Source organism: Sciurus carolinensis, chromosome 10 (genome assembly GCF_902686445.1).
Source record: "Sciurus carolinensis chromosome 10, mSciCar1.2, whole genome shotgun sequence".
NCBI classification, from domain to species: domain Eukaryota; kingdom Metazoa; phylum Chordata; class Mammalia; order Rodentia; family Sciuridae; genus Sciurus; species Sciurus carolinensis.
Genome location: NC_062222.1, coordinates 102,217,575 through 102,244,322, shown reverse-complemented (window position 1 = coordinate 102,244,322; position 26,748 = coordinate 102,217,575). Strand labels below are relative to the sequence as shown.

Genomic DNA, 26,748 nt, shown 5'->3' with positions numbered 1-26,748 from the left:
TTCAGGGGTAATTGATCACTGAGTCACATCCCCAGTCCTATTTTGTACTTTATTTAGAGACAGGGTCTCACTGAATTTGATTAGCATCTTGCTTTTGCTGAGGCTGGCTTTGAACTCGCGATCTTCCTACCTCTGCCTCCCGAGCTGCTGGGATTGCAAGCGTGTGCTGCCACCCCTGGTTATATTTTTATGTTATCTAATCCTTTCCCCAACCACCTTCTTTCTCTTATTTGGCTCTAGATTCCACATTGAGAAAAAACTTTCAACTCTTGAATTTGTGAATCTGGCTATTTCACTTAGCATGATTTTCTCCATTTCCATCTATTCATTAGAAAATGTCATTATTTCATTCTTCTCTATTGTGTATATATGCCACATTTGCTTAATTCATTGATCTATTGATGAGAATCTGAGTCCATTCCATGATTTGACTGTTATGGGTTGTGCTGCTATGAACATTGAAGTGAATGTGTTGCTTACAGTATGCTGATTTTGGATCTTCTTGATAAATACTGAGAAATGGGATAACTAGGTCATATGGTGGTTCCACTCCTAGTTTTTCAAGGAATTTCCACATTGCTTTCCAGAGTGGTTTCACTAATTTGCAGTTCCATCATCAATGTAAGAGTGTATTTATTGTTTATTATTATTAGTGTTCTTGATAATTGCCATTATGATTGGAGTGAGATGAAATCTTAGTGTAATTTTGATTTGCATTTCCCTGATCACTAGAGATGCTGCACATTTTCATATATTTCTTGGTCCTTTTTGTGTCTTTTTTTGAAGTTCTTATGCCCATATATTGATTGGGTTACTTGTTTTTTTTTTAATTCTTTATATATTTTGGATATGAATCCTCTGTCAGAGAAGTAGCTGGCAAAGATTTTCTCCCATTCCATAGGCTCTCTCTTCATTCTTGTAATCATTTCCTTTGCTGTATGAAATCTTTTTAAGTTGATGGCATCCTGCTTATTGACTCTTGATTTGATTTTTGGAACTTTAGGAAAAATATTGAGGAAGCTGGTGCTTGCACTTATATAATGGAGTGTTGACCCTATGTTTTCTTCTAGCACTTGCAAGTTTTCTGGTCTATTTTCTAAGTCTTTGATACATTTCGATTGACTTTTTTACAGGATGAAACATAGGGATCTAAATTGATTTTTCTACATATGGATACTCAGTATTCCCAGTACCATTTATTAAAAACTAAAAATATATATTTTGGCACTTTTGTCAAATATCAGATGGCTGTAAAGACTTGAGTTTGTCTCTGTGTTTCCTATTTTATCCCCTTGATCTTCCTATTTTGATGTCAGTGCCATGCTGTTTTTGCTACTATACCTCTGAGTACAACTTGAGATCAGGTATTGTGATGTCTCTGACATCACTTTTCTTATTCAGAATTGCTTTGGCTATTGTGAACTTCTTATTCTTTCAAATGATTTTAGGACTATTTTTTCTAGTTTTGTGAAAAATGCCATTGGCATTTTGATGGGGGTTTTATTGATTGTGCATATTTCTTTTTGTAGTATGGCCATTTGACAATATTAATTCTGCCTATCTGAGAACATGGAAGGTCTATCTTCTAACCTTCTCATCAATTTCTTTCTTCGGTGTTCTAGTTTTCATAGTATAGATCTTTCAGTGATTTAGATTGATTCCCATGTTTTGTTTTTTTCTTTTTTGAGATTATTGTGAATGGGGTGGTTTCTTGATTTATTTCTTAGCTGAATTACTGTTGGAATATAGTAAGGCTATTGATTTATGAGTGTTTTTTCTTGGTCCTTGCTACTTTGCTAAATTCATTTATGAACTCTAGAAGTCTTCTGGTGAAATTTTTTGGGTCTTCTAGATATAGGATCATGTCATCAGCAAACAGTGATAGATTGATTTCTTCTTTTCCATATTTATCCCCTTAATTTCCTTCTATTGCCTGGCTCTGGATAGAGTTTCAGGAATCATAGTGAATAGAAGTGGAGAGACCACTCATCCTTGTCTTGTTCCTGATTTTAGAAGAAAAATTTTCAGTTTTCCCATTCACTATAATGTTGGCTACAGGTTTGTCATATATAACCTTTATAACTGAGGTAAGTTTCTTCTATCCCTAATTTCTCCAGTATCTCTAACATGAATGGATGCTGTATTTTATCAAAGGTCTTTTCTGCATCTATTGAGATGATCATGTGATTCTTGTTTTTAAGTCTACTTAAGTGGTGAATTACTTTTTCTGATTTTTATATCTTGAACCAGTCTTGCATCCCTGGGATGAAGCCCACCTGATCATGATGTTTTATTTTCATGCTTTGAGTGTTGTTTGTTAATATTTTATTAAAGATTTTTGCATTTATGTTCATCAGGAATATTGTTTTGTGTTCTTCTTTCCTAGATGGGTATTTGTTTGGTATCAAGGTTATACTGGCTCTATAGAATGTGTTTGGGAGTGTTCCCTACCTTTCAATTTCATGTAATAAGTTGAGAAAGACTGGGGTTAGTTAGTTCTTTTTTATAGGGTTGTTACTGAGTTTTTCTTTGTTGGTAGAATTTAATTGCTTTTTCAATTTCATTACTTGATATTGGTCTGTTTAATTTTTCTATATCTTCCTGGTTCAGTTTAAACAAGTAATATGAGTCTAGAAATACGTTAATGTCTTCTAGATTTTGCACTTTTTAAATAGTTTCTTTTAAATAGTTTCTGGATTTCAAAAGGTTCTGTGGTAATCTCTTTCTTAATCTCTAATCTTGTTGATTTGGGTCTTCTCTATTTTGGTTAATTTGGTTTACGGTTTATCAATCTTATTTATTTTTTTATTTTATTTTTTATATTTTACAGACTTCATTTTGATTTATTGTACACAAATGGAGTACAATATTTCATTTATATGGTTATGCATGATGTAGATTCATACCATTTATGTAATCATATATACATAGGGTAATGATGTCTGTCTCACTCCACCTTTTTTCCTACCCCGCTACCTCTCATTTCCCTCTACATAATCTAAAGTTCCTCCATTCTTCTCTCACCCCCACCCCCTCTCCCCCATTATATATCTTCATCCATTTATCAGGGAAAACATTCAGCTTTTGGTTTTTGGGGATTGATTTATTTCACTTATCATGATATTCTCCAATTCCATCCATTTATCTGCAAATACCATAATATTATTCTTCTTTATGGCTGAATAATATATTTTTTAAAGAATCAACTCTGTTGCATTGATCCTGTGTATTGTTTTCTTTTTATTCTCTATTTCATTAACTTTGACTCTGATTCTTATTATTTCTTGTCTTCTCCTAACTTCAAAGTTATTTTGTTCCTTTTCTAAGGCTTTGAGGTACAGCATAAGATTATTTATTTGGGATCACTCCATTTTTGTTTTAATGTGGGCACTCAGCACAAAGGAGTTTCCTCTTAGTACTGCTTTTATACTGTCTTAAAGATTTTGATATGTGATATTTTTGTTTTCATCTGTTTGTAAGAATTTCTCAATTTCTTCTCCATTTCCTGTTTGATCCATTCTTCATTTAAGAGTATTGCTTAATCACCACATGGAGAATTTATGTGATTTCTTTTTTTTTTTTTGTTATTGATTTCTAATTTTATTCTATTATGGTCTTATAGAATGCATGGAATTACATCTATATTTTGGTACTTGTTACCTGAAATGTAGTTATTTTTAAAAACTTTCCATAGCTGCTGAGAACAAGATAAATGAAGGTGATTTGGAATGAAATATTCTGTAGATGCCTATTAGGTCCATTTTAATTATAGTATTATTAGGTTGGATATATCTTTATTGATTATATGCTTTCATGACCCTTCTATTGGCAATGAAGGTGTGTTGAAATCATCTAGCATTATTGTATTGGGATCTATTTGGGACTTAATATTAAGAAGTATTTGTTTAAATGCAACTGGATTAATTGATGTTTGGAGCACATATATTTACCATCCTTATATCTTCTTTTTTAAAAATATGTTTTTAGTTGTTGATGGACCTTAATTTTATTTTATTTTTTTGATTTAAATTTTTTTTATTTTTACAGACTGCATTTTGATTCATTGTATACAAATGGGGTACAACTTTTCATTTCTATGGTTGTATACAATGTAGATTCACACCATTCATGTAATCCTACATATACTGCCTGTCTCGTTCTATTATCTTTCCTTCCTCAGCCCCTCCTGCCCCACTTTTCTCTACACCATCCAAAGTTCCTTCTTTTTCTCTCCCCAACCCCACCACCACTCCTCATTATGTATTGTCATCCACTTATCAGAGAAAACATACAGCCTTTGGTTTTTTGGCCTTGGCCTATTTCACTTAGTTTGTATTTTACAGCTTCATTCATTTACCAGCAAATATCATAACTTTATTCTTCTTTATGGCTAATATTCCATCGTGTATATATAGTTTCTTTATCCATTCACCAATTGAAGGGTATCTCGGTTGGTTCCATAATCTAGCTATTGTGAATTGAGCTGCTATGAACATTGATGTGGCTGCATCACTATAGTATGCTGATTTTAAGTCCTTTGGGTATAAACCAAGGAGTGGATAGCTGAGTCAAATCGTGGGCTCATTCCAAGTTTTCTGAGGAATTTCCATACTGCTTTAGAGTGGCTGCACCAAGTTGCAACTCCACCAGCAATGTATGAGTGTGCCTTTTTCTCCACATCCATGCCAACACTCTCTATTGCTTGTTTTCCTGATAATAGTCATTCTAATTGGAGTTAGATGAAATCTTAGGGTGGTTTTAATTTGCATTTCTCTAATTACTAGAGATGATAAACTCTTTTTCATATATTTGTTGATCACCTATATATCTTCTTCTGTGAAGAAGTTCCTTAGTCCATTTATTGATTGGGTTCTTTGTATTTTGGGTGTAAAGTTTTTTAAGTTTTTTATAAACTTTGGAGATGAGTGCTCTGTCTGAAGTGTGTGTGGAAAAAATTTTCTCCCACTCTGTAGGCTCTTTTCACTTTACTGATTGTTTCCTTTGCTGAGAAAAAGCTTTTTAGTTTGAATCTATCCAATTTATTGGTTCTTGCTTTTATTTCTTGCACTATGGGGGTATTGTTAAGGAAGTCTGGTCCTAAGCCAACATGATGGAAATTTGGGCCTACTTTTTCTTCTATTTGGTGAAGGGTCTCAGGTCTAATTCCTAGATCTTTGATCCATTTTGAGTAGAGTTTTGTACAGGGTGAGAGATAGAGGTTTAATTTTATTTTACTGCATATTGATTTCCAGTTTTGCCAGCACCATTTGTTGAAGAGGCTATCTTTTGTCATTGTACGTTTTGGCACCTTTGTCTAGTATGTGATAGCTGTACTTACAAGGGTATGTCTCCGTGTCTTCTATCCTGTATCATTGGTCTACCTATCTATTTTGGTGCCAATACCATGCCGTTTTTGTTACCATTGCTCTATAGTAGAGTTTAAGGTCTGGTATTGTGATACCTCTTGCATCACTTTTCCTCCCCAGGATTGCTTTGACTATTCTGGGTCTTTTGTTCTTCCAGATGAATTTCATGATTGCTTTCTCTATTTCTATGAGAAATGTCATTGGGATCTTAATTGGAATTGCATTAAATCTGTATAGCACCTTTGAAAGTATGACCATTTTTGATAAATATTAATTCTGCCTATCCAAGAACATGGGAAATCTTATTTATTTTTATGTGGTGCTAAGAATTGAACCCAGTGCCTCACACATGGCAGGCAAGTGCTCTCCCACTGAGCAACAACCCAGCCCTACTTATATCTTCTTGTTGGATTATTCCCTTTACCAGTATGTAATGGCCTTCTTTGTCTCTTCTGAGATAATTTTTGCTTAAAATCAGCTTTGTCAAATATGAGAATAGCTACTCCATCCTGTTTTTGAACACCATTTGTATGGGATATTTTTTCCATTTTTTTTACCTTCAGTCTGTGAGTGTCTTTGCCTATGATATGAGTCTCTTGCAAAATGCATAAAGTTGGACCTTGTTTTTTGACTCATTTTGCTAGTCTATGTCTTTTAATTGGGAAGTTGAGATCATTTATATTCAGTGTTATTATGGATATGTGTTTGTGGTGTGCTGCTATTTTGATGCTTTGTTATATTTAATTCTGTCTTGATGCTCATTTAGCTGAAAAGTCTTCTGTTGATTTTCATTTATTTGGGAGTTTTGAATTTTTTTTTTTTTTTTTTTTTTGCAATTTGTCTTCAAGGATTCTTTGTAGTGCTTGCTTGGTTGTCATGTATTCTTTCAGTTTATCTTTTTTATGGAAATTTTCTGTTTCCCCACGGAATATGAAAAGATTTTTACTGGATATAGCAATCTTCGATGGCAATTATTTTCTCCTAGAATTTGGAATATACCATTCTGGGTCTTCCTTGATTTTAATTTCGGCATTGATTATGACGTGTCTTAAAGAACTTTACTTCTGATCAGGTCTGTTTGGAGACCTGTATGTCTACTCTATGTGTATGTCTATTTCATTTCTGAAATGAGAAAGATTTTTTTGTGATGAACTCATTGAAAATGTTCTTAATGACTTCAGTTTGTATCTCCATGTTCTCCTCTATTCCAATAATTCTCAGGTTTGATCTCTTGATGTTGTCCCAAATTTCTTAAATATTCTGATCAAGTCTTTTTATTCTTTCCCTTTTTTTATATTCAGTTTACTCAAATTCATGAACCCTGCCTTCAGTAGCTGAGATTCTGTCTTTAAGGGCTGAGGGCTTATTTTCAGTCTAATCTGCTGGCGATGCTTTCAAGTGAATTCTTAATTTGATTCATTATGTCTTTCATCTCCAGGAGTTCTGATTGGTTTCTTTTTAATATTTCTACTTATTTATTGAAATGGATTTAATCTCCTGAATCACTCTTAATTCATTCCTTAGGTATTTTAGTTAATTGAACATTTTAAGAGGCAGTTTTTAATAATCTTCCTTTGGAATATTATCCACTCTTTATCTTCCTTATCTATCTATACACACACACACACACACACACACACACACATATATATACATATATATATATATATATATACACCTATATACACAGATACATTTTTTCTTGTATTTCTCTCTACTTTTAATATATGAGCAGATGTCAAGGAGGGGGAAACATAGAGAGATTGTTTCTTTTTGGAGTCTGAATTTTGTTTGAAGTTGTGTCTCCCCAGTTCTATTAAATGGAGATATGTTTAGGCTCATGTGGGGTAAGATGTTGTGTAGGGTGATTAACTTCTGTTTGGTTGGGTTGTAAGAATTTCTCAGTAGCAGGGTATTATGTAATCTTGACATGTCCCAGTTACTTTCCAGTCCTTATAAGAGGGAGGGAGGAGCTAGGAATTCCACTAATGTTGGTAACTGATGTATTAAGATAAATTTTACAGACTTTGATGTCTGTAACATTAATTTTCACCTATGTAGGAATGGTGGTGTCAGCAATTAATGTCAGTACCAACAATACGAAAGTGCAAATGAGATCTGGCATTCAACATCAAGCATCTACTATGTTGTCCAATGTATTAATAATCACCTCAACGTGAATGGGGTATGAATTGCATAAACTATCTAATTCTGTTATTCAATGTGATTACAGTTCATTCAGTAAAGAGAAAATAAGGTGGGAAGGCGGAAGAAATATGAAATATTTTAAAAAGCAATCAGAGGAGAGGCAGGAGGTAATTAGTAGATGTCAGCTATAAAAAAGAAGAAATAAAAGATTGAAAGCAATAAAATTAAGAGAGGAAGTGGGAACAGAAAAATTTGGCTGTTAGAGAGGAAAGAGAATGAAGAAAAGCAGTTAAAAGGGGCCAGAACCAAGGTATGAGCAAACTGGCAACTATTAGATCAAATCAACTTGAACACACATATACTTGAACTTTAGACAGGTCAAGTTTAAATAAACAAGTGTAGAAGGAAACAATTAGCGTGAGGTAAAATTATAAGCATATACATATACTTTTTCAAACTTATCTGTGCAACAAGTACATAAACACCCACATACATATATACAAAATCATACATAATAGAAAAAAAGTAAAAAGTAATACCATACAATGAAATGATGTTCACAAAAAAATGTTTAATAGTTAAAATCTTTTTAAAAAGGAGAAGAAAATGCAATTAAAATGGGAATATGGGTAAAAGAAAAATCAAGTGAGAAAAAAGTAAAAAAAAATTTTTTTAATTTTTTGCTGAGCAATAGGGAACTTGTTTCTGTTCAGATGATCAAAACTGTTGACAGAGATAAAATTTCAATCTTCTTAGTTGTTTTTTGCTTTGTGGCCTTTGGGTCAGAGGGCTGTTGCCTGCCTTTGTAATTAGGAGGCACTATTGGTTGTAAGAGATCTCAGCTTCCAGTCACCTGGTGCATAGCGGGAGTGTAACAATTCGGGTGCTAATACATTGTGTTTCTGTGACAGGAGCGGTGTACTGTTATAAATTGGAGATTCTAGTAACTGAGGTTTAACATCAACTGAACTTTGGGAGTCTGTGGGTAGGAATATGAAAACTGGACCACACTCCCTATTGCCAGGGTGTCTGTATCTCTTCATGGTGTCTGACTTTCTAGGGCCTCTGGTAAAATCCACTTCTCAGGCAGGTGGAGACAGCCTTCACGGTTTCAGCTTCACCACTATCCTTACGAAATACTAGGTATCTGCCCCGGAGTGCAGATGCTCCTGTGTGACTGCTACAGTGCCAGCAATGAAAGTAGTATTTCTCCCTTGGGATCCAGAACCTGAATGGTGCAAGTACAATTTTTTAAAGGTTTATTTTAGTCTCTATGGTTCAGGTGTCTTCTGAGTATTTTTTTTTTTTTTTCATTTGTACGTAGGCTGCAGGAGTTCCCAACTTCCTGACACCACCAGCAATAGCACCTGGTGTGGTGGTGGCTCCAGAGGTAGTACTTTCCATCTGGCCTGGGTGTGGGCGTTGGCGGCAGCGGCGGCGTGGCTACTTTACCCACCAGGGCATGGACGCTAGGGACTTTTCCCTTCAGGGTGCTGCCAGACCTTGGTGGCAGTACCAGCTGCGATTGTCTCCGTGCGGGGCGTGAGTGAAGCATATTACTGCTGGGCTGCTTTTGTTACCAGTTGAGCGCGCCCAGCACTTGTAACTGTGGCGTCCTCTTTCCTGCCCAGGCATGTTTTCCACACCTGGAGCATTCTGCAGGAACTAATTTTGGATTCTCTTACTTTAAGCCACCTCCCCTACTGACTCTCGGCCTTCCTCTCTGATACACACGTTTCCCCAAGCCAATTTTCAACTTAACAAAATAATGCTTTTTATGCGCTGGCCAAACCTTTGTGTGCCCTGACTGGGCCCCTCGTTGGCGCCCAAGCTGGTTCTTCTTTAACTTGTTATTTCTTACAAATTTCGACTTTATGCATCTTCCTTTTTTCTTTTTTTTTTCTTTTTTTTAAACAATTCAGTATTAAGTTTCAGTGAGTTTCCTTACTCACCTCACTAATTGTCCCTGTGAGGCACTTTCCTCTGATCCGCCATCTTTCTTGCCCCTTCACATACTGTTTTGTGTATGGTTAGAGCTTTTGAAATCTACTTTCTCAATAATTTTCAAAATAATCCTCCTTTGTACTTTATGATAATGTTTTCCCACCACACATTAAACCTTACTGGGGGGAGGAGTGGTGAAGTAAGGATTACAACAGAAGGTCTTGTGAGAAAATTCTTTGTAGTGTTTATGGGAATCTAGATGCTGATAGGAATTATTATAAGTACTGAGGCATGTATTTCATTGTTGACTGTGCTTTGCTAGGGCAAAGTTTATCAGATCTTGACATTAGCTTGTTATACCATTTTTTACACTGGCTGAATTACAAACAAGAACCCAACCTCAAAACTTGGAATTGATCATCACAGACAAACTGCCTGTTTTCCTGGGCAACAGGATCCATCTGCCTACTAATTCTTTCATTAACATCTATTTAAAATAGAAACTATTATGATAGTTAATAATGAGCACTCAATATTTGAAAGTATGATACCAATCTGTAGACAGCAATTAACAGTTTAGAAGATAATTTTTTGTTGAACATGTTACAATTTTTAAAGTACTTTAATTTTCATTTTCTCAGTGGATGCTCACAATAAACCAATAAAATGCCATTTTTTTCATTTTAGAAACAAAGCATCTGAGGTATGAGAGACTATATTAGCTGCCTATAGTTACACAAATCTACATGTGGTGAAATTTGAAATCAAAGTGGTTTGGAATCTAAGGCTAGGAATCTGTTCGATTTATCTTTCTCCTTAAAGGCATGATGTTAAGGATTTGTAGAGGATGCAAATGGCATGATAGCAATTGATAGAAGAGAATTACATATATACCATGTGGATTCATAGATATATGAGCAAGATTTTAGATTTTAAAAAAAGACAGTGTTTGATTAATAGTAAATAGTGAACATCCTTGCCATTTAATAAGAAAGAATGGCTTTCAGTTACTACAAGATGGTTTCTGAGGAAACAGTAAAAATGTTCTTGAATTCAATGTAAAAGACATAGACATACGTTATTCAGAGTGAATATTGTGTTTTAGGATTTTTCAGAAATGCCTAAATATCTGTAGAAGTGTCTAGATGGAGTACCATTTGCCCAGTTGTAGGACTTGGTCTGAGTCAATGATTCTCAATTAACAATTTATATTGCAATGTCAGTACAAAGATGTTGTGCAGGAATTATGCAGTATTATCTTACTGGTTGCTAAAACATTCACAAAGACACTATTGACATATAAGTATCCTTTAAAAGAAAAATTCAGCCTTATGTTTTTATTATGTTGGGATCCATATCTTAAAGACTTTTTTATTTTACTGCTGGCAATTGATTTTTTGTAATGGGCAATTATACTTTGAATTAATAGAGTTCTTTAAAAAGACAAAAAATAAAACACTAAGATAATCATTACCATCCCTCCCCTGTTGTTTGATCCATTTATTGAGCCCAAATCTTCCTGTATTTCACTGCCAAGGAAAACCTTGTTAGAGAGAAAAATATAGGAACTTGTTCTCATCGCTACCTTTTGCAGAAGGTAAGGAAACAAGAACTCTCAAGAGCAAAGAATTCAAAATTCAAATCAGTTCCTTAAATGAAGCAGAAATAATGTAAGAGAGGAACTATTGAGCATTTATACCACTAATGTCAGTTTTCTCATCTGTATCTCCATGTGCTTTATCACTACTTTTCAGGACCCATAGACAAGTTCCAATTCATTAGAAAGATCCAGATAATGGCAATTAATAATCTTTAGGAGTCCAGCAGCAGAAAAGCATTTATAGTTTGAAAAATATCCTTTCCTTTTAAGGGCATCGATTTTCAGTTATTGTCAATCATTCTACTCCAAAATAAAACTATAAGAATAATATCCATGTGTAAATTTTGGAAAAGATGAATCTCACAATTTCTCACATTTCCCATGATTATCATTACCTTAACTTCAAACCTTGAAGTTCAATTACATGTATTTGATCTATATTGGTGGGAGTACTTATGTTTAGTTCTGTAATTTTAACCTACTGGTTGCCTTATAGTTGAAGGAGTAGATTTCGACATATTCCAATGTATCTCTCAGGGGATATTAGAAGGGTGGGTCCACAATGCCATATGCTGTCAAATTCTTAAGAAAAAGCCTTAGATGATAGTGAGCCTTTTTACTGTTGTGACTAAAAGACCTGACCAGAACAATTGTGGAGGAGGAAAAGTTAACTTGAGGGCTCAAGGTTTCAGAGGTCTTAGTCCATAGAAGGCTGGCTCCCTTTCTCCAGGCTGAACATCATGGCAGGAGAGTGTAGTTGAGGGAAGAAACTCACATCATGACCAGGAAGCAGAGAGAGAGAATTCATTCTCCAGATACAAAATATATACCCCATGGCCTTGCCCCCAAAGAACCACTTCCTTTAGCAACACTCCACCTGTCTCCAGTTACCACTCAGTTAATCCCATCAGGGATGAATTAACTGATTAAGTTGAGGCTGTAATCCAGTGGTTTCTCTTCCAAACTTTCTTGCATTGTCTCACATGTGAGTTTTTGGGGAACACCACATCTAAATGATAACAGATGATGATGATAATAATAATAAAATTATGCTTTTGGCTTTATTTCACAGGACTATACCCTCACCATGTATTTCCAGCAGTCTTGGAAAGACAAACGGCTTTCTTATTCTGGAATCCCTCTAAACCTCACCCTAGACAACAGGGTAGCAGACCAATTGTGGGTACCAGACACCTACTTTCTGAATGACAAGAAGTCATTTGTGCATGGAGTCACAGTGAAAAATCGAATGATCCGACTGCATCCTGATGGAACAGTTCTCTATGGACTCCGGTAAATGGCTTCATATTGCATGTTTTCATGTTGCTATTGTTTCATTTCCTACTTTGGATGTGGACAGAGGGGAAAGATGCAAGTAGGAGGTACTCTCATATCCATTATAAACTTACATTAAAGATGAGAATCTCTGGAAACATTTGAGCTCAATGTAGTCAACTTTGTTCATCAAGTATAGTGAAGTTTTGCTCTGATCCTCAAATAATTAAGAAAGTAATAAGAAAATGTATCTTTGCCAGAGAGATTTCACATCTAGCTTGTTTTAGATGTCTTTTTAAAACAATTGCTTGATTATCTAAGAGCCACGCAGACTGAACTGAAATTTGTTCTAGACGTTAGACATAGCTATTTAGAATTGGAATTAGGAAAATATTTTGTGAAGAGATAAGAAAATACTTATGGTATATTGAGATGATACATTGGGTTTTAACTCCTTTAAATTGTTAGGTTTTAGCTTTTATATCTAGGTGATGATCTATATTAAATTAATTTTGTATTTTGTGTAAAAGTTGGGGTTGAGGTTCAATTTTTCCATATGACTGTCTACATTTTTGGGTATCATTTGTTCATAAGATTTTCCTTTTTCCATTATATTTTGTTGGTGACTTTAACTCTGTAAGTGTAGGTCTATTTCTAGGCTCTATTCTGTTCTCTTTATTTATCCACAGGCAGTGTCGCCCTATTTTAATTATAGCTGTTCTGTGGCAAGTCATGAAGTCAAGGAGTGTGAAGTCCTCAAACTTCCTATTTATTTTTCGAAGCTGTTTTAGATATTTAGGTCCCTGGCATCTCCCTATAACTTTTAGAATCCATTTGCCAACTTCTACAAGGAAAAAACAGCCTACTGGGGTATAATTCAGGTATATTGAATAATATAATTCAGGTTTCTCGAATATATAGTCATTCTGGGAAGAACTGACATCTTAAAATTATTAAGTCTTCTAATTCGTAAACATCATATATCTTCATTTATTTAGGTTATATTTCATTTGTATCTAATGTTTTGTAAAATAGCATTTTTTGTTTTGTTCTGTGTCAGAATAAGATACAAAGGGGTATCATACACTTATGAGGAGGTCTATTATTAATCTTCATGTAGTTAAATGCTTACTAAAAACTTTGGACTGTGTTTAAAAATATGCTTCCAACATTTAAAAAAAATGTTGTAGATACACACAACACCTTTATTTTATTTATTATTTTTATGTGGTGCTGAGGATCAAACCCAGTGCCTCACACATGCTAGGCAAGTGCTCTACCACTGAGCCACAACCCCAGTCCCCAGCTTCTAGTTTTAACAAAGAAATATCTAAACTATAACTATATAATTCATATTTAAACTATGTTATTAAAGGATATGGAGAGTGGTGATTCTCTAACATATGGTGTCACCTTTGTTATCACTTTGAGAAGCAGATAAAAGATATACAGTATATCCACAAATTTTCATATGCACTCAATTTTCTTACCATTTCAGATTTGTTCATAAGTTTCCTAAAATTCATTCATATACAATGAAAAAACTAAAACTTTGGTGTCATTTAATTACAATTAATTCTATAAGCTCACCAATACTCCCCAAAAATGTACAACTGAACATACATGTCTGAGGTAGATATCAAATCTTAACCTAGGGCTGGGATTGTGGCTCAGTGGTAGAGCACTTGCCTAGCACATGTGAGGCACTGGGTTCAATTCTTAGAACCACATAAAATAAATAAATAAAATAAAGGGATTTTGTCCATCTAAAACTAAAATAAAAAAAATTAAATTCTTAACTTATTGGTTAATTATTTAGTTGATAACTTCAATTTCGTTTACACAGTGAAATGACATCCATTGTTTTTAGCAAAATGACATCTGGAATTTTTCTACCCTTTCAGTGTTCCAAAGCTTTCAAATCCCGTTAAAAAAAATCTCTGAGTTAAATGTGTCTTGGAAAAGTAATTAAATAAGCAACAGTTCTTTTGAGTCCATTGATAATAACTAAAGAAAAAATTTACTAATCCAAGATCAGTGTTTTGGTGGTTCATCACTGAAAATCAGTTGTAATATATCTTTGTTATCTATCCAACTTCAATGTGCATTTTGGGGAAATAATACCATGACCCAATTTAAAAAGGTTATCAACCACTGTATGCATAAGCAACTGATTCATCAAGAAAGAATGAAAAGTTATTTTATTGGGGGGGGGGAGAATGACACTGTATGTTTTGTAAGAATGGCAGTCAAATTCTCAGGTCCCAAAGTTTCATTTCAGGTATTTGTCCAAATTATTGTAATCTTTCCTATTTGGAACGATATAAAGGAAGAAAATATTAAAGAATCATGAAGTTGAACCCACCACATTTTAAAACTGAGAAAACTGAAGCAAAAAGGGTGAAAGGGTTCTATCCAAGGACACAGTAAGGTAATGCAAAATTGAACCACAATTCAGGTATCCTGAACTCCTATGTTTTTCCCCCTCCATTGCCTTTCAGACACACTGAGGAGTCAACATCTCATTCTGAATTGTACAACATTGTTTTCCCCTCTTTGGACATAACAGATCTTTGTAGCTTTCAGCCTACAAACAGAACATGAACATCTAAAGGGAAACATAAACCATCCATCTATTATCAGGGCTTTTATCTCTTTATGCTAGCAGCTTTCTATATAATAATCTCACACCAGCTCTGATATCTTCTCTTCTTTCTTCCCTGTCTTTCCCATAACCTTTTCCCTCACAGGTTTGGTTTTCCTTTTCCTAGAGGTTATAAATATCCTGGAGATGCCATAAGATATAGTAGAGGAAGTAAGACATTCGGAGTTAGAGAGCTAAGGTAGGGTCTGAGAGTCACATTTTTTGGACTGCTTGACCTGGAACAGATTATGTAAATTTCCTGAGTCTTATTTTTATTATCTACAATAAGGGATTAATGCCCTCTAACTTATTATTGAGAGGTTCTTATGAAATAATTAATAGAAGAGAGAATAGGTGGTAAGTTCTAAATTTTATTTTTCTAAAGTAATTGTGCTTTATATCGCCTTATTAGGTACCAGAAAATTGGCATCTTGAGGGTGGTTATCTAGCTCCTGGGATATCAGTGATTAGAGCAAAGATACAGGTGTCCAATTAGGAAAACACTCATTGAGTGCTTAGTATGTGCATTCTTTCACTATTTTGTCCCTGGGAATAATTCCCCAAGAGCCTGATAGAAATTTGTCATTGTGTCAGAGTAGAAAGCACGTGGGACTAAGAGCCAAGAGACTTATGTCTTAACCAGTTGATGCCCTTTAGTAGCCATTTCATCTCCCTGTGCTTCAGATATCCAGTCTTGAAGGGAAGAGATTGGACAAAATTACCTCTAAATTCCTTCTAAACCTAAGTTTCGTGACTTCTATCATCATCTGCATTTTGTTGTATTCATTTTAATTTTTCTGATGTAACATTTCTTGTAGAAATAAAAATCTGCACTTTTTTCAAGAGGCTTTTTAAGAATAGCTATCATTTATCACTTCCTAAGCACACATAGTACAAATCTTTATCATATAACATATGTGCTGGTCACAGTGGCAACACTGGGCATGAGGGCACATAACTGTAATCCCAGTGGCTGGCAAGAATGAAGCAGGAGGATCTCAAGTTCAAAGCCAGCCTTAGCAAAAGTGAGGTGCTAAGCAACTCAGTGAGACCCTGTCTCTAAATAAATAGAAAACAAGGCTGAGGATGTGGCTCAGTGGTCAAGTGCTGCTGAATTGAATTCCTGGTTACACGATCACCCCAAAAACATATATATATATATATATATATATATATATATATATGTTTTATATATATATATATATACATCTTTATAGCTATACAGTATGTATTTTAGATATGACTAATCAGGAGAATGAAACTGATAGTCTTATCCCTCTCCATAAGTCCAACTAATAGTCATTCTGAAAGAGGTCATATATAAAAGAGGAACTTTCATCAATGATGGCATCAATGAGATTTTCTGAATGCATTCTGAAGTCCCTTTGGCCAGGTATTTCATAATCATAAAACCATATCATTAAACTAAAACAATTTTTGACATTCAAACACAGTATGAGATGCAACTTAATTTACTTGGTATCACAAGAACAGGGTGGTTGTTTTTAGTTTTTGGTGCGAAATATGTCTAATCAGATTTACACCCAAGGTTGGAACACAGTCCTGTAAATATTCTAAAATAACAATCATGTCTGACAGGTTACCATTGCTTTTGAGGAACCAGGCTACTGTGCAGCAGGTATCCAACCCATCATAGAGACTCCATTCTGTATGCCTCTTACTCTCAGTTCACCTGTGCTCTGACCAAATGACTCCAGGGAGTAATCCTGAAACCTCTATCACTTCCTCTTTGATTTCACTGGGGAGCTAATTAAAGGATGTCTGTTTTGTGCCGAAGATTATGTTATGAGACTGGAGCTTTAGTTCACATCCTATCAGCCCTTCATCCTGGTCCTCGCAAGGCACACATTGTCATTCCCTTTCTTTCTCAAAAGTGGAGACTATACAAATATCAACTCCTATATCACATATTGTATCCTAACAATGCTCCCATTTTTTCTCCCTTCTTTTCATTTAAAAATAAGGAAGAACTTCCTCTTCCTTTCAAGGCTAATCCCTTTATATTTGCATTTACTGTTACTGCTGCATACTCTTTTCAGACTTTGTTCCCCTCTTTGACTTAAATCTTCAGTTTTTTCTATTGACTCCTTTGCCTTGGTTTTCTCTTGGTTTTCTCTAGTCTTTGCAGAACTTTGGTTTCCTGTACCCCATCACCACCCATTTACTCATTTGCTCCTCAATGCCCAGCAACAGGGCTCCCGAACATGCTGCTTTAAATTTTTGTTTTTTCTTCTTCAGTACTGGGAATGGAACCCAGTGACTTGCATATGCTAGGCAATTGCTATACCACGGAGCTACATTCCCAGTCCTTTTTATTTTTTATTTTGAGACGGAGTCTCACTCAGTTTCCCAGATTGTTCTCAAACTTGCCTCCAGAGTAGCTGGGAATGCAAGCGTACCCCAGTTACATGCCCAGTCATGCTGCTTTGTTAAAACACCTTCGTTGTAAATTACCAAAACCATCACTATCAATTTACACTCTTGACCTCTAAAAATGATTTGAGGATAATGTCAGCCCCTGATGTCCATTAGGGTTTCCAAGACCCAGCGCAATGGCTGTTTATTCCTTGCTCTGTCTTTTTTGCTGTTTTGTTGCTGGTTCCTCCTCGCCCTCTAATTGTAACCTATAGAGATTCCTCCAAGGTTTACCGCTCATTGAACTTTTTTTAAAATTAGAGCTTTGTGGTTTTATGTAGAAGTTGGGTCCATCATGACAGCATACATGTATGGAAATTGATATCGGTTCATGATCCCACATTTTTCCCTCCCTTTCTCCCTCCTTTACTCTACTAGACTTCCTTTCCCTCATCTGTTAATTTATATTTGATTGGCTCTTTATGTTATCCTATCCTTCGCTCCCCTGTTCCTTTATTTCACTCTAGCTTTAAGTATCTAAATCCCAAACCACTGAGTTTCAAAAAAAGATGTGTAGATCCAAGATGGCGGACTAGAGGGAGACTGCAACCCCAGTCGCTCCAGAACCCAGGAGTTAAGAAGGGGAGGCATTGAGAGACTCGGACTGAAATAGAGCCACAGGTGAGTCTGCCCACTGGGTAAAGCTCGGCCCGGGTGGCAGGCCCAGATAGAGGTGGCTTATCGGAGCCGGGCAGGGCAGCTAGAGTCATCCACAGGCAGCCCTGCGCACTCCGGCGGTGGGCCCCGCCCACACAGTCAGCTTCTCCAGGTTCTCAGAACGGAACTGGCCCGCTAGTGAGAGCCTTTCTGACCAGAACAAGCTCCGAGTCCCGGAGCCACTGCAGTGCAACGTACTCCGGCACACAAGCAGATTCAGGGACCAGGATAGGGCAGTCGGAGACCTCCCCAAGTAGCCTGGACCCCTGCGGTGGGAGGTGCCTTTCAAGTCTAGCTTCTCAGACCAGACCGCCCAGTGAGAGGTTTTCTACATAGAACAAGCCACAAGTCCCCGAACCAACGGAGAGCTTCGATCTGCAAGCAGCCTCTGGGATCAGGGCAGGGCAGCCAGAGACCTCTTCAGGCGGCTCTGCCCACTCCGGCTGCAGGCTCTCTTCACTGGGCGATCCAAGATGGCGGACTAGAGGGTGACTGCACCCCCAGTCGCTCCAGAACCCAGGAGTTAAGAAGGGAAGGCATTGAGAGACTCGGACTGAAATAGAGCCACAGGTGAGTCTACCCACTGGGTAAAGCTCGGCCCGGGTGGCAGGCCCAGATAGTGGTGGCTTATCGGAGCCAGGCAGGGCAGCTAGAGTCTTCCCAAGGTAGCCTTCCACACTCCGGCAGTGGGCTCCTCCCACATGGCCAGCTGCACGGTGCAGGCCCACAGTGAGAGCATTTCCGCACAGAACCAGTTTCCAAAACGTGGAACCAGTAGGGGGCTAGGGGCAGTTTTCTTCGGATGCGCTGCTTTATCAGATTCCTCCAAGACATCAGGCTACTCAAGGCTGGGAGGTGATACACTGGAAATCTACAGGGACACTATAAGCCAATAGCGGAAAACTGCAATATCTCAGGGTCCCACTGACAGCTGACCAATATGAGAAAACAAGGGAAGAAAATGTCCCAAACAAACCTAGATACTACATCAATAAAACCCAATAACAGCACAGCAGAAGAAATGTCAGAAAGGGAGTTCAGAATGTACGTAATTAAAACGATCAGGGAAGCTAATGAGGAGATGAAAGAGCAAATGCAGGCATTGAAGGAGGAGATGAAAGAGCAAATGCAGGCATTAAATGATCGCACCAATCAACAGTTAAAGACCAAATACGGGAAGCAAGAGATCATTTCAATAAAGAGTTGGAGATACTGAAAAAAAAAACCAAACTGAAATACTTGAAATGAAGGAAACAATAAACCAAGTTAAAAACTCCATAGAAAGCATAACCAATAGGATAGAACACCTGGAAGACAGAACCTCAGACATTGAAGACAAATTATTTAATCTTGAAGCAAAGTTGGCCAAACAGAAAAGATGGTAAGAAATCATGAACAGAATCTACAAGAATTATGGGATATCATGAAAAGGCCAAATTTAAGAATTATTGGGAATGAGGAAGGCTTAGAGAAACAAACCAAAGGAATGAACAATCTATTCAATGAATTAATAACAGAAAATTTCCCAAATCTGAAGAATGAATGGAAAACCAAGTACAAGAGGCTTCTAGAACTCCAAACATACAAAATACACAGACCCACACCAAGGCACATTATTATGAAAATACCTAACATACAAATAAGACAGAATTTTAAAGGCCGCTGAGAGAAAAGAATCAAATTACATTCAGAGGGAAGCAATAAGAATATCAGCAGATTTTTCAATCCAGACCCTAAAAGCCAGAAGGGCCTGGAACAACATATACCAAGCCCTGAAAGAAAACGGATGGCAACCAAGAATCTTATACCCAGCAAAACTTACCTTCAAATTTGACGATGAAATAAGATCCTTCCATGATAAACAAAAGCTAAAGGAATTTACAAAAAGAAAGCCAGCATTACAGAACATTCTCAGCAAAATATTCCATGAGGAAGAGATGAAAAACAACGATGCAAATCAGCAACAGGAGGAACTAGCCTAAAGGAATAGCCAAATAAAGGAGAAACCAAATCATGTCAAAAAACAAATATGAGTCAATTGACTTGGGAATACAAAACATATCACAATAATAACCCTGATGTCCAATGGCCTGAATTCATCAATCAAAAGACACAGACTGGCAGATTGGATTAAAAGAAAAATCCAACAATATGCTGCCTGCAAGAGACTCACCTCATAGAAAGAGACACCCATAGACTAAAGGTGAAAGGATGGGGAAAAACATACCATGCAACGGACACAGCAAAAAAGCTGGAGTTATCCATCCTCATTTCAGATAATGTGGACTTCAAACCAAAACTAGTCAGAAGGGATAAAGAAGGACATTACATGCTGCTAAGGGAAGCATAAATCAGCAAGACATAACAATCATAAATATCTATGCCCCGAACATTGGCTCATCCACGTACGTCAAACAAATCCTTCTCAATTCCAGAATCAAATAGACCACACACAATAATACTAGGCGATTTTAACACACCTCTCTCACCACTGGATAGATCGTCCAACAAAATTGAATAAAGAAACTATAGATCTCACAACACAATCAACAATTTAGACTTAACGGACATATATAGAATATACCATCCAACAAAGAACGAATACACTTTCTTCTCAGCAGCACATGGATCCTTCTCTAAAATAGGACCATATTTTTATGCCACAAAGCTACTGTTAGCAAATACAAGAAGATAGAGATACTACCTTGTACTCTATCAGATCATAATGGATTGAAATTAGAAATAAATGACAGAATAAAAACAGAAACTTCTCCAATACCTGGAGATTAAATAATACACTATTATATGATGAATGGATAACAGAAGACATCAGGAGGGAAATTTAAAAATTCTTAGAAGTAAACGAGAACAAAGACACATCATACCAAAATCTCTGGGACACTATGAAAGCAGTACTTAGAGGAAGATTTATTTCATGGGGTGCATTCAAAAAAAGAAGTAGAAATCAACAAATAAATGACTTAACACTACAGCTCAAAGCGCTAGAAAAAGAAGAGCAGACCAATACCAAAAGTAGTAGAAGACAGGAAATAGTTAAAATCAGAGCCGAAATCAACGAAATTGAAACAAATGAAACAATTGGGAAAATTAACAAAATAAATAGTTGGTTCTTTGAAAAATAAATAAAATTGATAAACCCTGAGCCACACTAACAAAGAGAAAGAGGGAGAAAACTCAAATTACTAAAATTCGGAATGAACAAGGAAACATGACAACAGACACGAGTGAAATACAAACATAATTAGAAGCTATTTCGAAAATCTATACTCCAACAAACAGAAAACCTCGAAGACATCAACAAATTTCTAGAGACATATGAATTACCTAAATTGAACGAGGAGGACATACACAACTTAAATAAACCAATTTCAAGCAATGAAATAGAAGAGGTCATCAAAAGCCTACCAACAAAGAAAAGTCCAGGACCAGATGGGTTCTCAGCCGAGTCTACAAAACCTTTAAAGAAGAGCTCATTCCAATACTCCTCAAACTATTCCATGAAATAGAAGAGGAGGGAACCCTCCCAAACTCGTTCTATGAAGCCAATATCACCTGATACCTAAACCAGACAGAGACACATCGAGAAAAGAAAATTTCAGACCAATATCCTTAATGAACATCGACGCAAAAATTCTCAACAAAATTTTAGCAAATCGCATACAAATATATATTAAAAAGATAGTGCACCACGATCAAGTGGGTTTTATCCCAGGGATGCAAGGTTGGTTCAACATTCGGAAATCAATAAATGTCATTCACCATATCAACAGACTTAAAGTTAAGAATCACGTGATTATTTCAATAGATGCAGAAAAAGCATTCGATAAAATACAGCATCCCTTCATGCTCAAAACACTAGAAAAAATTGGGATAGTGGGAACATTCCTTAACATTATAAAGGCAATCTACGCTAAGCCCATGGTTAATATCATTCTAAATGGTGAAAAACTGAAAGCGTTCCCCCTAAAAACTGGAACAAGGCAGGGATGCCCTCTTTCACCGCTTCCATTCAACATCGTCCTTGAGACTCTAGCCAGAGCAATCAGACAAACCAAAGAAATTAAAGGGATACAATAGGAAAAGAAGAACTCAAACTATCCCTGTTCGCTGATGACATGATTATATATTTAGAGGAACCTGGAAATTCCACCAGAAAACTTTAGAAGTCATAAGTGAATTCAGTAAAGTAGCAGGTTACAAGATCAATGCTCATAAATCCAATGCATTTTTACACATAAGTGATGAATCTTCAGAAAGAGTAATTAGGAAAACTACCCCATTCACAATAGCCTCAAAAAAAAATAAAATACTTGGGAATCAATCTCACAAAGAGGTGAAAGACCTCTACAATGAGAACTACAGAAACACTAAGAAAGAAATTAAGAAAACCTTAGAAAATGGAAAGATCTCCCATGTTCCTGGATAGGCAGAATTATATTGTCAAAATGGCTATACTACCTAAAGTGCTATACAGATTCAATGCAATTCCAATTAAAATCCCAATGATGTACCTTGCAGAAATAGAGCAAGCAATTATGAAATTCATCTGGAAGAATAAAAAACCTAGAATAGCTAAAGCAATCCTCAGTAGCAAGAGCGAAGCAGGGGGTATTGCAATACCAGATCTTCAACTCTACTACAAAGCAATAGTAACAAAAACGGCATGATATTGGTACCAAAATAGACAGGTAGATCAATGGTACAGAATAGAGGACATGGACACAAACCCAAATAAATACAATTTTCTCATACTAGACAAAGGGTCCAAAATATGCAATGGAGGAAAGATAGCCTCTTCAACAAATGGTGCTGGGAAAACTGGAAAACCATATGCAATAGAATGAAATTAAACCCCTATCTCTCACCCTACACAAAACTCAACTCAAAATGGATCAAGGACCTCGGAATCAGACCAGAGACCCTGCATCTTATAGAAGAAAAAGTAGGTCCAAATCTTCAACTTGTTGGCTTAGGATCAGACTTCCTTAACAGGACTCCCATAACACAAGAAATAAAAGCAAGAATCAACAACTGGGATAGATTCAAACTAAAAAGCTTTCTCTCAGCAAAGGAAACTATCAGAAATGTGAAGAGAGAGCCTACGGAGTGGGAGAATATCTTGCCAACCATACCTCAGATAGAGCGCTAATTTCCAGAATCTATAAAGAACTCAAAAAACTCTACACGAAGAATACAAATAATCCAATCAACAAATGGTCTAAGGAAATGAACAGACACTTCACAGAAGAAGATGTACAAGTAATCAACAGATATATGAAGAAATGTTCAACATCCCTAGTAATAAGGGAAATGCAAATCAAAACTACCCTAAGATTTCATCTCACCCCAATTAGAATGGCAATTATCAAGAATACAAGCAACAATAGGTGTTGGTGAGGATGTGGTGAAAAAGGAACACTCATACATTGCTGGTGGGGTTGCAAATTAGTGCAGCCACTCTGGAAAGCAGTGTGGAGATTCCTCAGAAAGCTTGGAATGGAAACACCATTTGACCCAGTTATCCCACTCCTTGGCCTATACCCAAAGGACTTAAAATCAGCATACTACAGAGATACAGCCACATCAATGTTCATTGCTGCTCAATTCACCATAGCCAGATTGTGGAACCAACCTAGATGCCCTTCAGTTGATGAATGGATAAAGAAACTGGCATATTTATACAATGGAATATTACTCCGCAATGAAGAATGATAAAATTATGGCATTTGTAGGCAAATGGACAAAATTGGAGAATATCATGCTAAGTGAGATAAGCCAATCTCAAAAAACTAAAGGACGAATGATCTCGCTGATAAGCGGATGAGGACATATAATGGGGGGTGGGAGGGGTTAGCATTAGGTTTAGGGTTAGGTTTAGGGTTAGGGATAAGGAGAGCGGTAAGAATGAAGGAAAGAAGGACTGTATAGAGGGAAAAGAGGGGTGGGAGGGGTGGGGGGGAAGGAAAAAAAAATAAACATCATTGCCCTATGTAAACGTACGATTACACAAATGGTATGCCTTGACTCTATGTACAAATAGAGAAACAACATGTATCCCATTTGTATACAATTAAAAAAAAAAAAAAAAAAAAAAAAGATGTGTAATTGCTTACCAAGCATCTGAATCTGGATACCCTGCCTGCCCTTCCTGACATGACCCCTTTTCACATCCTTTGCTTTTCCTAAAGCCAAATCTTTCTCCTTTCCCAGGTGCTAACAAAAGCATCATCCTCCTGGTCAGTAGGAATAAAAAGTGAGGTATCTTGGACTTCACATCTCTTTTGTCCCTGAGATCCAATCTGTTGCTTCTAATCTGCTCCATCTGCAGAAGATTGCAACCATCTTCTGCACTTCTAAATCATTTCCACTACCTAAATTAACATCCCCACTACCTGCCCCTTCCTAACCAATTGCCTTTCTCAATTTTTCTCCTCCTTATCATTGTCATCGTATTCTTTCCACAGAGCATACCAGATCACATCATTGGCCACATTAAAAACAAAAACAAAAACAAAATAAAACAAAAATGAGTGGGAAAAAAAGAAAAAAATCAATGGCTCTAAAATTCCTGTAAATTTGTTTTCAATCCTCTACATGTACCTATGGAATTTCAAACTCAAGGATGCTCAAATATTACAAAATATTATTTTTGCTTCTCCAAAATTCAAATTTAATGGGACAACTTGTATTTTGTCTGGCAACTCCATAGGCCTATTGAAATGCCTTAACTTCTCTGACCCCAAACATTCCCTTCCCACCCTAACACTTTTTTCTCTCTTCACCTTTTTTCTTAAAATCCTCTTTCACATTCTACTTCCTCCTTGAAGACTTTCCCAATCTTCCCACCCAGATGAAAGCTTTCTCTCTTTGATACTGTACTGCATAAATATCCAGGAGATTTACAAATGTCTTAGGATGTTATATTTTTCTTGAAGTTATTTTCCTGTTATATAAATAAGATTGTATATTTGTTGAAAATGTGAGCCCTGCATACTCAATCTTTGTATCCCATTTCTCAAATCAAATAAATGCCCAATAAAAATTATTAAAAAATGAAATTAACTTGTGCAAGATGGGAGTCACCTGACTCACAGTAGTTATCAGCTGCAACATTTCCCATATCTAAATGATGACTTTTACCCAAAGAGCAATTATTGCTATTAATGGCCAGATGTATTTTGCTTCTTCTGCAAACATGATCCAGCTGGTTGCACACACTGTTTCTCTCCAAAACCTAGACATGTGGAAACTAAAAGATTGTGTTTATGTTTGCCTAAAAGTAGCAGGCATGGGGCAATTTAATACTGTGAAGACGTTCAGTGGAGTATTTACCTTTCTGAAAACTGCCTTTCCTTTTGCCTTCTCTTTTCACTGAGCCAGTGCTTTCCTTTCAATGTTCTATAACACTCATTTCTTCATCTCCTACCAGAGGCAAGCCAAGGGCCAGATAGATTTGAGGGACTATCTGAGCATGGGTAGTGGAATAGGTAGCCCAATGCTGGCTTTCATTAGGGCTCAGTACATGTGTTATCTTTAGCGTGTGTCATTAGGCTGGTATGCATACATAGAATAAGATGTAAAGGCACCTCACTTTAATGTTGATAACAACATAGTGTGGAATTTATCTAATAGTCATGTGTTTAAGTAATTAAATCTACACTATATTCCAACAGTATTCTTAATGTTTCACACATTATCATATTTAATCCTTACTGAGCTACTGGGATCTATCTATGCACATTAGTAAGCTAATTCTAAAGATAACCATACTGGGAAATCTAAAGAAACTTTTCCCATCTCATAATTTATTATTAGTTTACCTTTTTTAAATAGGTCCAAAGGTTACACACTTTGCATTTGATCAATATATTGTCCCAAATCTCTTTTACACTATCGGTTCACTGTTCCTGTTTAATTGCCTCAATTGCCTTGTAAATTATTTTTCATGAAATCATGTCTTTTTTTGTGATTACATCCCCTGATGTAAATGTGTGTCCTCTATTTCCTATATTGAAACGATCAGATTTAGATTAGTTGTTTTTGGTGTTGCGTTTTGGCAAAACTGCTTCATGAGTGGCACAGTATGCTTCTATCAGGTGACACAAAATGCCTGTTTCTTTTTCTTAATGATACAAAGATTGATAAACCACTCCAGATGTTGATAATCTGATCTATACAGTAAAATAATCTTATTAATTTTAGCATAGTCATATTAGTTTGTTAGGGCAGAAAAGAACCACAAACTGAATGGCTTTAAACAACGAAACTTACTGTCTGACGGTTGTGGAGGCTAGAAACAAACAAAACCAAAAGATCAGGGTGTTGGAAGGGTTAGTCTTTTGTGAGAGCTGCAAGGAGGTGGTCTCTGCCAGGCCTCTCTCCTAGGTGAATTGATGGCTGTCATCTCCTGGTGTCTTCACAAGATCTTCTATGTGCATATGTGTCCAAATTTCCCCCTTCAGAAGGCAATTGGTCGTATTGGATTAGGGCCCACTCCTAATGATTGTACTTTAACTTGATTACCTCTTTAAAGACCTCATACTGAATAAGACCCCATTCTGAGGTACTGGGGATTAGGACTTCAACATATGAATTTGTGGGAAAATATTCAACCTATAATAGCAATGATTTTAGCAACTACTGATAATCATTGCCTA

At 36.3% G+C, this 26,748-nt stretch overlaps 1 protein-coding gene across 1 annotated transcript in view; it reads left to right on the top strand.

The window, feature by feature from the left end:
• Positions 1–26,748, top strand: part of Gabrb1 (gamma-aminobutyric acid type A receptor subunit beta1) — a 368,244-nt gene that overhangs the window by 121,025 nt on the left and 220,471 nt on the right. Inside the window, exon 4 of the mRNA XM_047566847.1 lies at positions 12,131–12,351. Coding sequence (XP_047422803.1) covers positions 12,131–12,351 — 221 coding nt within the window. The remainder of the gene's footprint in view (positions 1–12,130; positions 12,352–26,748) is intronic.